This window comes from Artemia sp. Qi Xiang Cuo, chromosome 18 (genome assembly GCF_049724085.1).
Source record: "Artemia sp. Qi Xiang Cuo chromosome 18, ASM4972408v1, whole genome shotgun sequence".
NCBI classification, from domain to species: Eukaryota; Metazoa; Arthropoda; class Branchiopoda; order Anostraca; family Artemiidae; genus Artemia; species Artemia sp. Qi Xiang Cuo.
The window spans coordinates 13,584,554-13,601,384 of record NC_142811.1 but is presented as its reverse complement, the minus strand read 5'-3'; the positions used below and the strand labels follow the sequence as shown (position 1 = coordinate 13,601,384).

The following is a 16,831-nucleotide window of genomic DNA, read 5'->3' as shown; positions in this document are numbered from 1 at the left end:
TGTGTGTGTGTGTGTGTGTGTGTGTGTGTGTGTGTGTGTGTGTGTGTGTGTGTGTGTGTAAGAAGCGGTTTTGTTCAAAGAAAGGAAGAGCAGTTCTAGCGCAATGTTATTTTCCCTAATTATTCTTCCAATTACAGAATAATTGGTTATGCTCATTGCAAAAAGTGGATCTTTTTTGGACAGCCAGCTATAATCAGACAGCTATTATGATTGGACAGCAAAAAAAAATCGAAGGCTTTGATTGTCTATCCTGTCGAAGGACATTAAGCACATTCATCCTGCTGCTGGCGAGATGAATCATGTCAATCAAGACGAGACTTTGGAGGGTGTAATGAAACCACAGTTCACCGAAACCAACCCAATTCTAATGTAGTGAACATACGTATGAGTTAATACGTAATTTTTAGTTAAATTTAATTAAAAAAATATAGTTTGGAGTAAGCGGACTATTTCTTGACACAGCCCATGTAATTGTACAAAAGTTCTGATATTTAATTAAATAAAAAAAACAAGTTTTTTAAACTGAAAGTAAGGAGCGACATTAAAACTTAAAACAAACAGAAATTATTCCGTATATGAAAGGGCTGTCCCCTCCTCAACACCTCGCTCTTTACGCTAAAGTTTTTTATTGTTTTAAAAAATAAAGTTGTGAGACAGAGTCAAACTTTAGCGTAAAGAGCGAGGCGTTGAGGAGGGGACAGCCCCTTTCATATACGGAATAATTTCTGTTCGTTTTAAGTTTTAATGTCGCTCCTTACTTTCAGTTTAAAAAACTTGTTTTTTTTATTTAATTTCTGATCGTTTTTTAGTTAATGCAGCTTTTATTTGTATAAAAATTTTACTTTTCTTTTGCTAAATGGATGTCTTTACAAATTAACTTACGTAACTAACTTCTATATTCGTATATTTTTCTTCTGGCAAAAAATACAAAGTTGCAGATTTTTGCAGATATGAGCTTGAAACCTATGTAATAGGGTTTTCTGATACGCTGAATCTGACGGTGTGATTTTCATTAAAATTCTTTCACTTGTAGGGGATGTTTCCCCCTCTTTAAAAAATCGAGTAAATTTTCTCAGGCTCGTAGCCTTTGATGAGGAATACTAAACTTAATAAAATTTATATATTTAGGATCAGCATTATAAACACATTCTTTTGATACATTTATTGACATCAAAATTTCGTTTTTAAAAGTTTCGATTACTATTGAGCCGTATCGCTTGTTTTTTATTGTTTTTTTTATTACGTATATGTTATTACTTATATGAAGGGGTTCTCCCCTTAGTCAATACCACGCTCTTTACGTTAAAAGTTAAAAAAATTTTGATTCAGAAACCCCTGAATCACAAAGGCCGTTTAATTAGAATAGATAGCTCTTTTGAAAGCACTAAAAAAAAAACTGTCGCGTAAAGCGCGTGGTAGTGACTTGGGGGAGAACCCCCTCACATACGTTATAATTTCTGTTCGTTTTAAGTTCTAATATTCCTTCTTACATTTCAGTTTAAAAAACTTGTTTTTTTTTATTTAATTTCTGATCGTTTCTTAAATAATGCTCGGAAATCCGGCGCCCCCTTCATAGAAATGTCCCTTACCCCAAAGAAACATCCTCCACGGAAATATGCTCCAGAGTAACTCACTCCTCTAGCCCCCCCCCTCCCGCCAAAATCCTTCCTGAAAATGGTTGTATACTTCCCAATCCCCAATAAATAATGCTGGCACGTCCGGCGCCCCCTTCATGGTAATTTCCCTTCCCCCATGAAAACTTCCTTCATGAACAGATCCTCCAACACCGACCCCCCCTTACCACCCACAACCAGAAAAAAAACCACCTGAAAACATCTGTATACTTCCCAATAACCAATACTATATGTTAACATTGGGTAAAGTTCATAAGTTTTAGCCCTCCCTCTGGGAACTTGGGGGGATTAAGTCATCCTAAAAGACATATTCATCATATTTTCGACCATGCTGAACAAAATGGCAAATTTTGATCGGGTGACTCTCAAAATTTTGATCGGGTAACTTTGGGAAAAAAATAAGCGTGGGAGGGGGCCTAGTTGCCCTCCATTTTTTTTGGTCACTTAAAAAGGGCACTAGAACTTTTAATTTACGTTCCAATGAGCCCTCCCACGATATTCTAGGACTACTGGGTCGATACGATCACCCCTGGGAAAAAAAAAAAAAACAAACAAACAAAAAAACAAACAAATAAACACGCATCCGTGATCTTTCTTCTGGCCAAAAATGTAAAATTCCACATTTTTGCAGATAGGAGTTTCAAATCTCTAAAGTAGGGTTCTCTGCTAAGTTGAATCTGATGGTGTGATTTCCTTTAAGATTCTATGATTTTTAGGGGGTGTTTCCTCCTTTTTTGAAAATCAGCCAAATTTTCTCAGGCACGTAACTTTTGATGTGTAGCACTAAACTTGATGAAATTTATATATTTAAAATCAGCATTAAAATCTGATTCTTTTGATATATCTATTGGTATCAATAACCCGTTTTCTAGAGTTTCGGTTACCATTGAGCCGGGTCGCTCCTTACTTACAGTTCGTTACCACGAACTGTTTGATAAACAAAAGCGTGATGACTACACAGTGCCTGTATATACATCAAAGCTGGAGGCGTTAGTAGGTATATAATTATAACAACGAAGCAACAGTTCCATTCATTGGCAAAAAGTCTGATGACAAGTCTGTTTTGTACTTATTTTTGAGAAACAAATTTCCTAAAAACGAATTGTTTTACAAATTACCTTAAAGTGACTTAATATATAATACCACTTTTGTGTATTGAATCCAGGAAAGGTTGAAAAACTGAGTTTCATGCCTATCATGACGTAAATTTTCATTTTATTTTTCTTTCCAGTTTGTTGACAGTAAATATAACAAGACTTTTTTTTTACCCTCTTTGAATAATTGAACAAAGTAACCAAGGTTAGATAAATCGGATAACCTGTCAAAAATTAGATAGAAAAAGTAGCAGAATTTTTGTTTCTCCTAGTTTTAATCCATGCAAATTTCTGTTTTGATAATTAACTCAGTGTAAACTCAAAACAAAACGATAAAACAGGTAATTTATGTGCAAATTATATATTTAGTTAAATCATAAAAACTTGGAAGTTCTTGGGGGAGGCACGGTGTCGTAGGCAAACGTCCTCTCCTCCTACACGCCTTCCTGGTTTAGCTGTGTCCTTGGAAATGTCAGAAACGGGTAAGAGTTTAATTTAGATCCTCTTGACTCTTCAATATCCTAGCCTTACTAAGCAAGATTAGCGGCCGAATATGATTAACATAATTCAAAGCTGACCTTGTCAACATATTCCAGGGATCTTAAATAGATGATGAAATGTCCTTACATTAACGTTTCTAATTCACATCAGTTGCTTTATCCCACACTTATATCATTGTTTTTACTTAGAAAGACAGAACAAACATTTGTTTCTTTACGTAGGACTTTGATAACTCCATTAGGTGTTCTTTGTACTGGATTAGGCAGAGGATTATTCCTTATAGAAAACTACTTAAGATTTCTTAGAGGAACATATATCTGCACTTTCTTATAATTCCTGTTCTGACAGCCTACGATAACAATAAACACTATAATTATTGCCTCAGCAATTTATTTAATTTAAGGAAAGCGAACAGCAGGGAAATAGACAAAATATATGTCCACTTAGGATCCTACTCATTTTAGGTTGAAACGGAAATAAAAACAGCAAAAGGGGGGGAAAATATAGGTCTGACTTTAAAAAGACGCACAAAAATGTGAAACGGCCATGTTAGGATGCCCTGAAGTTAACTTCACACACAACGCATAGTTATCTTTCACAGGCTTTGGTGTTTTAATTTTTTTTTTCATTCATCCCTATTAGATTGGGAAAATTTTAAAAATATTAAATAGATATATAATATCAAATATCAGCTCAGGCCAACAAAGCTACGCACGATCCTCCTCCATCCCAATCTATTTAAATCCTTCCTCTTTAAATCCTTTCAAGAAGTTCCAATTTGCCTTAAATCTTTCCTTACAACTTCCTCCCACATATCTTAGAGACAACCTGCCATATCTTTGGCCCTAGGTTACTGGCCAACAATGACGATTTTTGACTATCTGTCATCCTTCATACGCAGTACTTGTCTTAGCCATCCCAACTTCTCTCTTATTATAGCCATAGAAAGTGGGATTAAACCACATATTTCATACAACTTGCTGTTAGAAATACGGTCAGTCAGACGAGTACCTCAAAGAATCTGTAGACAATTCCTTTGGAAAAAATTTGATAGATCCTCCTCTGTCCTTCAGAGTACCCACGTTTCAAAACCATACTTGACTGCTGTCATCACTACAGCTCCCAACTTTCTAATTCTATATTTAATTTGAATTTTTTATTTTAATCTGTTTAATTTTAATTTAAATAAATTTGAACTTTATTTAATTTATTTAGATTAATTTATTACATTTAATTTAATAAAATTTATTAATTTAATTTAATTTAATTAATTTAATGTAATAAAATTTTAATTAAATTAAAAATCTTAATTTATTTAATTTTAATTTAATTAAATTAAACCTAATTTGAGCTGTTTATCAATTAAGCTTTAGCCACCCAGATTAGCAAATTTAAGGTCTCTTCATCCGTCGGCTCTTTATTAAAAAAAAAAAAACACAAGAAAATTGGCATGATATTTAATCAAATGATTATTTTTCTCATCTTACTGCAGCGTCAATCTACCGGAATTATATTCTAATGTCAGAAGTAATAAGTAAGTCAAGAGATGGTATAAACATATTGTTCTTTTTTCCAGGCTTCAGGCTGCGTTGCTGGAAGTAGTACAAGTATATCAGACTGGGAATCCTTGATATTTTGTCTTCGTGATCTGCCATTCCAGACTCTTGTTAATATCTCCTCAGAGATATCCTCAATAAAATTCAAAAATCTATTTGCTCCAAGTGCTGACAATGTTGTGATTCGTAATGATTTCCGGACTAATCAACTGAGAAAACGAAGCGAGACTTTAAACGATATCGACCTTTTATTTGGAGTGTCTCTGTTCGATGCTGCTCATTTGTTAAGTAATACTGATTGTGAATACGGAATAGAAATAGATAAAAGGGATAGTATTTTTCGTGAAATGATTAGTCAGTGCTTTAAGTATCATCAGCAGGAATTGTTCCTAGCTGTGAGTAATGAATACACGGATTGGGAAACAATATTACCTGACCCCATGTCAATTAGGGATGCAACGATAGAAGCACTAACTGATTCGTTGTTCGTTGCCCCTGTTATTGCAGCTGGAAACAAATTAGGGCGAACAGGATCGGCATTTATGTATAGCTTCGAATACATTAAAAATCAGGCAAGTAGAAAATGTATTTAGAATAATATTTAGAATTTATTTAGAAAATATTTAGAACACACTGCCTTTCAACTTGTGCTAAATGAAATGAAACTACAAAAAGGGGTAAAAATTTAAATAAAGACAGGGAAACTTTGAAAAAAAAACTTTTCATATAAGTACTAAAAATGTAAAAATGTTTTGGTCTCATATCTCGACGCCTTTTTAATGAGGAAAGAGGCGGGGGAATATTAAACAAATAAACTCATACTAGAAAATAACATAAAAAGATGAAAAGAGCACTACAAAAGCTACGCAAAAAAACTCACACAAAAAAAACTAACAAAAAAAAAACTACACAAAAAAACTAGCACAAAAAAAGAAGTCTAGTAGCTATAAGTAATTATTTTTGAAACAAATCCAAATGTGACAATCAGACAAGAGCAAAAGGTTATGAATCTGCTGTCTGTGTTTGTTTTCATCTTCTGATGTCTGAGCATAACTCGATGTGACGCCGAAATATTTGGACATTTCTCAGTACTCGTATAAATACAATTTTTCCTAAGTCCTAATTCAAAATTTTTCTCATTTTTCGCTTCTGTGTTGGAAATCCGTGGTTTTTACAGGGAGTAATTATTCCATTTTAGCTTTATTTTTTTCCTTGTCTTTTGATTTTAGATTTTTTACTTTCTATCGTTTAAATTCTCTCCGTTTCCAACGCTGAGGACGGCTTGTTGTATATGAAATGTGAAATATTCGCTCAATTCGTCCTTTTCTTCTTTTTCTTCTTAGTGACAATAGAGCCGCTGTTTTCATAGTGATTTATTTTGCTTTACCTGTTTTTTTTTCATTAAAAAATAAAACAAAAAAAAAATTTAAAAAACAAGAAAAGATACATTAAATAATGGCAAGTTAAGAAACATTGGTGAAGTGGTCTCGGTCTAAAACAACATTTCTTTATATCTTTCTTTCAAGTAGATAAAACATAAAGTTTTATCTATTACAGATGGCTACCTCTATTACAGGAGCCGTCAATATCCAGATTTTAAGCTTTTTTTCTAAAATTTTACTTATTTCACCTGTTTAAAGGGTTTTAAAAACTTGATACCCTATAAAATGTGAAATACCCTAAAATGAATTTCCAGATACGAATTTCTATAGAGTTGCCTTTCCAAAATTTTGATTGGATGTGTTTGGGGAAATGGTGGGCATGGAAGGAGTGTTAGTTGCCTTCCAAATACTTTTGACCCTTTAAAAGGGCACTAGAACTCCCGATTTTCAATCGAATGAGCCCCCTTTAAAGTTTATACGACGACCTTTTTCATATGAAGTGCCTCAGGGGAAAAAATTAAAATAAATAAATAAATTAAATAATAATAAAACATTGGAGCCGTATGGCCTCTACTATAGCCAACGCTATAGCGTTTCCTCTGATAAAACTGTAATGCTGACAGTTTCCATCACATTTGAAAAAAAGAAAACAGGGAAATAGATTGTTTAACTCTTATAAGCTATAAAAGTATATTGAAATTCATTTGTGGTATAAAAAAGTCTCAAATATCTTTCTAAATTAAAGTCTTCCCTCTTCCCTTTCACTTCAAACCTTTTATTATGAGAACGCTCTACTGTTTTCAAGGCCATACGCAGAGGGGGGGGGGGTTAGGGGGTTTGACCCCCCCCCCGAAATGTTTGCCTGACTCGTAAAAACGTAACAAAAATGGCTATAAAAAATTTTGTATACATTTTTGATTTTTTTTGTGTAAGCCCCCCCCCCCCCGAAAATGTGTTTTAGTAAAACCCCTTCCGAAAATAAATCCTGGGTACGGCCTTGACTGTTTTCCCATGACATTTATTAAAGGATAAGAGATATCATTTGTCATACCAATTTTTACGAATGTTTCTGAGCTTACCATAACTTGTATTGAATATATAACTGTTAATGTTTAACTGTTGAGAGGTTATAGTGCTAAAATACGTCACGTACAGTTATTTGTTTTTGAAGTACAAACTGCCACAGCTATGTGAACTTCCAAACCATTGGCGCAACTAAGATTTTGCCAAGGGGTAGGTGGTGGGCTAGAGACCCAAACCGAGCAATATTGAAGGTATCAAAGTATTCTTAGGATTTTAGTTCTGTTTTTTCTGGTTTAAACGGTTGAAACTCTTTTTAAAGAATTTCAAAGAACATATTTTGGGAAACTGGTATATATGGCGTACGGTGACATGAAAAGATTTCAGATAAATTTGCTTGCGTATATGCTTGATGATAAAAGTAATGAGCAAGAAACATTGCATTTTTTTGCCAAGGTAGGATTAAACAAAAAAAATCTGGTCTTTTCCCTTTTTTCCCTGGATAATTGTATTAGACCAGTGGTCCAAAAAAATTGAGCGTTCTTTGTTATCATTCGCTCTTTGTTATAATTTTTTTTCTAATATGTTTTTATTTCTAATTAGATGTGCATAGATGGCAATGGCCCTTTTAGGATGCATATGGTAATCTTAATACATAAACTCCACATACATGTGCATAAATAAATAAAAAAAGAAAAGAATTTAAGATACAATGCTAAACAGTTTTAAAATTGTTTTTTAAGTCTAAAACGGCAATTTCAAATTTAGAATTTGAGTTTAAATTTGACGTAAGCGTTGCAAGTTTTTGATTCAATTCGTTTACCTGAAAGCTTTACATCTTATATAAAGGAGCCTCTCCCTCTTACAAAGGGACCATCCAGTGGCGGATCCAGGAGGTGGGCAAAGGGGGCGCGCGGCCCTTAACGTAGTCTAAAGTAGTGTAATTTACGTAATTAACGCACAATTGCGTTAATTAAACTTGCTCCTAACGCAACTTTATCGGATCAACCTCTTTTGCACCCCCCCCCCCCCCAAAAAAGTCCTGGATCCGCCCCTGGGACCATCAATGCTCATTCTAAGTTTTAATGTCACTCTTTGATGACTGAAATGCTGGACGAGGAGCCATGTAGTCTTGGATGACAAGGAACAAAATAGCATTAGGGAGTTTTATGACAGTTTTAAATCAGTGTTTTAAAATTGGATTTTCGCGAATTATATCAAGAAGAGATGCTTTTGAGTCCAGTTACAAACGATTCCGATGTTACGCCATCCCTATATATTGACTACAATGGATTTATTTTTATTTTTTTTCAATCTTACTGTATTTGGGCCAAAGGTTACCAATGATGAAAAAAAAGCCAAAACTCAGACTTAAAGATTAGAACAGCAATGAATAACGACAAAGACAACAGTGCCTTTTTATAATAGAAATAAAAACAAAGGTAAAACAACGTGGAGTTATTTTAAGACATTGAGATTTTTTTCTAATGAATATTTATTTAGGCTCTAGATCTAATATCCATCATCAGCAAATTACAGATAAATACAAAATAACAATTACTATAATATACATGACCATTGAAATTGCTTAATTTTTTTGTGAGAAACCAATTGAATCTTGGTTAAAAAATAGGACTTGAAAAGTATTTCTAGCAAATTCGACATACTTTTAATCTAAAACCCCTGTACACCAAATAAAAAAGTTAAGTTCGTTAGATCGATAGAACGCAATTTAAATCATGGAGGGTTAGCAGAATTTTATATTTTGTGTGTACTTACTTACTTGTACTTGTTGCGGGACCAGACGTGGACGCCTTACCCGGCATCTAGAAGACTACGTATGATTGACTTCCATTTGTCGCGATCTTGTGCCAGCTCTTCAGCAAACCGGAGCCAGCAGCTCTCCCACTTTCTGCCAAACTTTCGAAATCCGCCAATGGGGTCGAGGTCGTTTTTGTCAGTTAAATTGACCGCCAGGTCGCCTGCGCTAATCTGGCAATGGGACAGCTAGAAGCAATTGCTTTATGATACTGTCATTGGGTCTTCTAAGGACAAAAGACCCTGCACAGGGAAAATAAACCTAAAAAAATGCTTCTAGTGGTTCAAAATAAAATTTCAAGCAAAATTCTTATCTTTCCAGCTGATACACGTAAAACATCACATTTACAAGGTAAATCATGCCCAGACACAAGGATACGAATATGTATAGGAACACATGCATTTAGAAACCTTGTTCTTTGTTGCTTTAATAGGTATAGTTCGTACAACATATAGCTACTAGAACTTTTGACTAAAGAACTTTAAACTATGGTTTGAACGAAATGACAGTTATTCAATTTTGACCATTGGTGAGGAGAGGGGGCCCATAAAATTGTCAAAGAAGGGGGTCTGATTGCTCTTTAAACTCTCTTCAACCTCCCCTCAACGTTTCAACCTAATCCCCTCCGCCATACATATGGCTGATATTTCCATTTCAGAACAAGGAAGGATAAAGTATGTTTTGATTGTGTTTGGTATCCCTTTGAAAATTCTCTTGATGTTCTACCTTAATACAATAAGCTTTTTTTTAGATACAGTATCAAATGTACCATCTTTTATCAATAAAAAAACTTCTACGTTAATAATAGAGAACTTGCCTAACCTAAAACCCTTGCACTGGGGGGGGGGGTCAATCCCAGAGGCATAGTTTCTTGATTTTTGGACGATTTTGAATGAAAAGGCTATTTCAAAATACTATCTGATGTATTTGGGAGCTATTTACCCTCCGATCACTATTGACTCTTAAAAAGGGCACTAAAGCTTCCAATATCCAATCGAATTAGCCCCCTATAAAGTTTAAATGACAGCCCCCTCCAAAAGAATAATCTCTGGGAGACAAAATATAGGTATATAGTAAATAAATAATAAAACATTGAAGTCTTACGGTTCTTTACTATAGGCAACGTTATAGAGTTGTCTCCTATTCAACATGGCCTCTAATTTTTTTTTTTTTTGAATGTGTGAATTTGTCCTGATTAAAAAAAATATATATCTGGTCTTACAATTTTAATTCTGGTTGTCTACCCTACAAAAGGGTAAAGACAAATTGATACGCTGATCTATGCGAACATTTGAACTGATATCATATTCAGCATTTTTTATATCCTTTTTTAGGCTCATGTAACAGACGCACTTGCACTGAAATTTGTCCAGGTAGACCCTACTTTTAGTAATATGATTTTTAGAGCTAAAATTTGAGAAATTTTTATTTTTGGATGCAGTATTTTTTTTATCCTTTTTTTTTGGTTCGTGTAAGACCACTTGCACTGCAATTCGTCCAGGTAGACCCTACTTTTTATTGAAATGATTAATCAATGAATAATCACTGTTTCTACTTATCGACCAATACTATATTCCTTCTTTAAACCTCAACACAGTTCTTTTCTTTATCTAGTTTTTCCAGAAGAAGAGATTGATTTTATACATCTTTTTAGCGGATTGAGGCTTTTCATGGTTTTGACTTGGCACTCTTTTTCGGCTTTCCCATCTACTTAAATAGCTTAGCATCAGACCAAAATGTCCCCTTGGGCTATCAACAGTATAAGAAGAGCTTCACAAAGCAAGAACAGATCTTATCGGAGATCCTCATGAATTCGCTATCGAATTTCTTTAGAACAGGGTAAGAAAGAAACTTTATTTTTTACATGATTTTATCTGTGTCTTGAGCATTAGGGTTATTATGGTCATACTAATGTTCGTTTTTGGGAGCAAAGTCTGAAAACCACAGTTTTCTTTTTTTGACTATCTATATTGGAGTGTAAAATTTGAAAAGCACCAAGATTAAGTAAAACTCATCCGAAGGAGAAAAAAAAAACAAAAAAACATGCATTCATGATCTTTCTTCTCGAAAAAATAAAACAAAATTCCACTTTTTGTAGATGGGAGCTTGAAAACTCTTCAGTAGAGTTCTCTAACGTGCTGAATTTGATGGTGTAATTTTAATTCAGAAAAACTATGTAGATTCTTTATACGTCTATATCGTTATCAAAACTCATGTTTTACATTTTTGGTTACTGTCATTCCAGGTAGGTCACAGCGAACTAATTGATACCTCTTAGAGGGAGAGGAAAGTGGCTTTTTCTATATGGGAAAAGTTGGATGCACGTTTTTCTTTTTCAAAAGCGTAAGGGTGCACATTTTTCAAAAACGTACCGGTGTACAGTTTTCATTTAGTGATAAGTGTAACCTAAAATTTTCAGAAATAAAAAACCTGAAAATTATGCTCTGAAACAGGGCAATCTTAATCTATTTCTGAGGATTTTGAGTACAAATGCAAGTGTTAGGTCCCCTGTAAAATTTCGAAAAATTCAAAATATGAAATAAAATAGCATCATAAATTAACATATAAGGCTGTTCTTATAATATATATATATATATATATATATATATATATATATATATATATATATATATATATATATATATATATATATATATATATATATATATATATATATATATATATATATATATATATATATATATATATATATGAGGCAATTTTTTTAAAGTATTGGCAGAACTGTAAGCGCATGCCCTTCTTTTGTCCCACTATATTTTGAAGCCAAGATTCGTAGCCATTTTTGTTATGAAATCTATTATTTTCTGGATGACACCCACAATTTCCATGACCAGGTGTAATATTGATGACGCCATCGTGTGTGATAAAATAGACTTCAGAAATCTATGGGGAATCGCCGATTGTAACTGAGCGCAGCACACACTTGGGTGTTGCGTAATGATGGTTCACACCTAGGTCTTATGGAAGGACGTCACACACGTTGCGTAATGATGGTGACTACCTTGTGTAATGACAGAACTTATCTTACGTAATGGCAGTGCACATCTTAAGTAACGGCAGTGCACACATCAATATCATGTAATACTTTTTTGGGATTTTATTTTTCGCCCAAACGCTCAAAGAGTTTCTTTCAAGACATTTTTTTTTTTTCTTTACTTCTTTGTCCTCGTTATGACTCGAAAAGTCAGGTTCCCTCATTATGACCTCGTTATGACTCAATATATTTTTTGTACAGTTGTCTCGTGATATATCTTTTCTATGTTACCTCTGCTAATATTTTCAAAGTGCATTTTGGAAGTTTCTCAATTGAAAGGTATGACTCAAGATATATTTCTAGTGTTGTGTCACGCATTATCTCGTTTGTGTTACCTCACTTGATGTTTCAAAGCGTATTTTGGATGTTTTTCATTTGAAACGTATTACTCAGAATGTTTTGATTGTGTTGTGTCGTGGTTTATATTGTCAATGTTACCTCCCTTGATGACTTCAAAGTGCAATATGGAGTTTTTTTTGTTTGAAACATTTGACTCATGTTTTTTTATTGTGTTGTGTCCTGGTTTATCTTGTCAGTGCTATCTCTGTGAACGTTTTCCAAGTGCATAGAAGTTTTCTCCTTTGAAACGTATAACTCAGAATGTTTTCATAGTGAGGCGTCGTGATGTATCTCGTCTGTGTTACCTCTGTTTATATTATCAAAGTGCATTTCGGAAGTTTCTCATTTGAAAAATATGACTCTAGGTTTTATTTTTAGTGTTTTGTCGTGTTTTATCATGTCAGTGATGCATCAACCACAGTTGATGTTTTTGAAGTGCATTTTGGAAATTTTAGTTTTAAACATAAGACCCAGAAAGTTTTATAGTATGCGGTCATGGTTGATCTTGTATCTGTTACCTCTCTTGATGTTTTCAAGGCGCATTTTGGAAGTTTTTTTTGTTTGAAACGTATAACTCACCATGATTTTATAGTGTTGTGTCATGGTTTATCTTGTCTGTATTACCTCCGTTGATGTTTCAAAGTGCATTTTGGCAGTTTTCACTTTTGAAACGTATGACTTAGGAAATTTTTATAGTGTTGTGTCGTAGTTTATCTTGTCAGTGTTACTCTCTTGATTCTTTCAAAGTGCATTTTGGAAGTTTTATAATTTGAAATGTATGACTTAGGATATTGTTAGAGTGTTGTGCCGTGGTTTATCTTGTCACTATTACCTCTCTTGATGCTTTCAAATGTACGTTTTGGAAGTTCCTTCGTTTGAAACATTTGACTTCGGATATATTTGTAGGGTTGTTTCATTGTTTATGCCCCAGCTGATGCTTTCAAAGTGCCTTTTAGAAGTTTTTCGTTTGAAAAGTATGACTCAAGATGTTATTTTAGTGTTTTTTTTTCTAGTCTGTATTACCTCTGTTAATGTTTTCAAAGTGCATATTAGAAGTTTCTTGTTTAAAACGTATGACTCTGGATGTTTTTGTAGTGTTGTGTCTTGGTTTATCATGTCTGTGTTACCCCAGTTGAGGTTTCAAAGTGCTTTTTGGAAGTTTATCGTTTGAAATGTATGATTCAGGATGTTTTATAGCGTTAAATCGTCGTATATCTTGTCTGTTTTACCTCTGTTAATATTAACAAAGTGCATTTCGGAAGTTTCTCATTTGACACGTATTACTCCAAGTATTCTTTTAGTGTTGTTTCGTGGTTTATCGTGTCAGTATTACCACAGTTAAGGTTTTCAAATTGCATTTTGGAAGTTTTTTCGTTTTAAACATAAGATTCAGAATGTTTTATAGTGCGGTGTCATGGTTTTTCGTGCCTTTCTTACCTCTCTTTATATTTTCAAAGTGCATTTTAAAAGTTTTTTCAATTGGAACGTATAACTCACCATGTGTTTATAGTGTTTTGCCATGGTTTATCTTGTCTGTGTTACCTCTGTTGATGTTTAAAAGTGTATTTGGAAGTTTTCTCGTTTTAAACACATGACTTAGAATATGTTCATTGTGTTGTGTCCTGGTTTATCTTGTCAGTGTTACTCTCTTGGTTCTTTCAAAGTGCATTTTGGAATTTTTATAATTTAAAATGTATGACTTAGGATATTTTTACAGTGTTGTGCCGTGGTTTATCTTGTCACTATTACCTCTCTTGATGCTTTCAAATGTACATTTCGGAAGTTTCTTCGTTTGAAACATTTGACTTCGGATATATTTGTAGTGTTGTTTCATGGTATATCTTGTCAGTATTACCTCTGTTAATGTTTTTAAAGTGCATTTTGGAGGTTTTTTGTCTAAAACATTTGACTTAAGATATCTTTGTAGTTTTGAGTCGTGGTTTATCTTCTTTGTTATCTCAGCTGATGTTTCAAAGTGCATTTTGGGAGTTTTTTTGTTTGAAAAGTATGACTCGGAATGTTTTTGTAGTGTTTTGTTGTGGTTTATCTTGTCACTGTTACCTCTCTTGATTTTTTCAAAGTGCATTTTGCAAGTTTTTTCACTTTTAAGAGTATAACTCAGGATTTTTTGTAGAGTTGTGTCGGGTTATCTTGTCTATGTTAACTCTCTTGATATTTTCAAAGTACGTTTTAGAAGGTTTTTCCTTAAACGTATGACAGGATGTTTTTTGTGGTGCTGTATCGTGGTTTATCTTGTGTGTGGCCCTGCTCCTGCTTTTAAAGTGCACTTTAGAAGTTTTTCTTTTGAAACGTATACCTCAGAATGTTTTTAAAGTGTTGTGTCGTTGTTTTCCTTGTCTGTTTTACCACTGGTAATGTTTTCAAAGTGTACATTAGAAGTTTTTCGTTTTGAAACGTATGACTCTGGATGTTTTTATAGTGATTTTTCGTGGTTTATAATACTTGTGTTACCCCGGTTGATGTTTCAAAGTGCCTTTTCGAAGTTTCTCGTTTGAAATATATGATTCAGGATGTTTTTGTAGTGTTGTGTTGTTGTTTATCTTATCAATGTTACCTCTCTTGATACTTTAAAGTTCGTTTTGAATTTTTCTTGTTTGAGAAAAATGCGAAAACTAAGCAGGCAAGGTTAGGTTCAGTTAGGTTAGGTGACGCGTCATCCAACCTAACTTAACCTAATCTAGCCTGTTTAGGTTAGGTTTTATATTTTTCTCAAAAGATTTTTAGTTTTGAAATAAATGACTAAGATTGTTTTTTTTTGTATTGTCAACCCGGGGTTTATCTTGACAGTATTACCTCACCCTATGTTTCAAAGTGCATTTTGGAACTTTCTTGTTTGAAAAGTACAACTCAGGATGTTTTTATAGTATTATGTAGTGGTTATCTTGTCTATATTAACTCTCTTGATGTTTTCAAAGTGCACTTTGGATGTTTTTCGTTTGAACCTAATGATACAGGATGTTTCTTGTGGTGATGAATCGTGCTTTATTATGTGTTTTACTCCAGCTGATGCTATCAAAGTGCACTTTAGAAGTTTTTCGTTTGAAACGTATGACTCAAGATGTTTTATAGCATTAACTCATTGTTTTTCTTGCCTGTGTTGCCTCTGTTAATGTTTTCAAAGTGCATTTTGGAAGTTTCTCGTTTTGAAACGGATAACTCTGGATGTTCTTATAGTATTACATGGTGGTTTATCATGCCTGTGTTACCCCGACTAATGTTTCAAATTGTATTGTTGAAGTTTCTCGTTTGAAACGTAAGATTCAGGGTGTTTTTGAAGTATTGTGTCGTGGTTTACACGACAAATCTTGATGTTACTCTCTTGATGTTTTCAAAGTACATTTTGGAAGTTTCTTCTTTTTAAACAAGTGACTCAAGAATGTTTTTTTAGTGTTGTGTCACGATTTATCTTGTCTATGTTACCTCACTTGATGTTTTCAAAGTGCATTTTGAAAATTTTTCGTTTGAAACGTATAACTCAAGATATTTTTTTTGTAGTGTTGTGTTGTGGTTTATCTTGTCTGTTTCACCTCTGTTAATATTGTCAAAGTGCATTTTGGAAGATTCCCCGTTTAAAATGCATGACTCAAGATATTTTTATAGTGTTGCATTGTGGTTTATCTTGTCTGTTTTACGTCAGTTGATGTCTCAGAGGGCATTTTGGAAGTTTTTTTTTTGTTTTGAAACACATAACTCAGAATATTTTTTTTTCACCACATGGTTTATCTTTACAGTATTACCTCATCCCGATGTTTCAAAGTGAATTTTGGAATTACTCGTTTAAAAAGATGTTTTTATAGTGGGATGTTTTCAGGATGTTTTTATAGTGTTATGTAGTGGATATCTTGTCGGTATTAAGTCTCTCGATGTTTAGAAAGTGCATTTTGGAAGTTTTTTTTCGTTTGAACCGTATGACAAGGGATGTTTTTGTGGTGCTGTATCGTGGTTTATCATGTCTGTTACCCCAGCTGAAGCTTTCAAAGGGCATTTTAGAATTTTCTCGTTTGAAACGCATGCTTCAGGATGTTTTTATAGTTTTATGTCGTTAGTTGTCTTGTCTGTGTTACCTCTGTTAAGGTTCTCAAAGTGCATTTTGGAAGTTTTTCGTTTTGAAACGTGTGACTCTGGATATTTTTATAGCATTGTATCGTGGTTTATCATGTCTGTGTTACCCCAGTTGATGTTTCAAACTGCATTTATGAAGTTTCTCGTTTGAAACGTATGATTCAGGATGATTTTGAAGTGTGGTATCGTGGTTTATTTCATCAATGCTACCTCTCTTGATGTTTTCAAAGTGCATTTTGGAACTTTTCATTTTAAAAATGTATCTCAGGATGTTTTTATACTGTTGTGTCGTGGTTTTATTTTGTCAATGTTACCTCAGTTGATGGTTTCAAAGTGCATTTTGGAAGT

The 16,831-nt window shown here is 33.6% G+C and overlaps 1 protein-coding gene across 1 annotated transcript in view; it reads left to right on the top strand.

Moving 5' to 3' along the window:
• LOC148941222 (neuroligin-1-like) overlaps window positions 1–16,831 on the top strand; it is a 421,037-nt gene that overhangs the window by 387,007 nt on the left and 17,199 nt on the right. Inside the window, exons 6-7 of the mRNA XM_089104127.1 lie at window positions 4,806–5,357; window positions 10,661–10,845. Of these exons, the coding sequence (XP_088960253.1) occupies window positions 4,806–5,357; window positions 10,661–10,845 (737 nt within the window). The remainder of the gene's footprint in view (window positions 1–4,805; window positions 5,358–10,660; window positions 10,846–16,831) is intronic.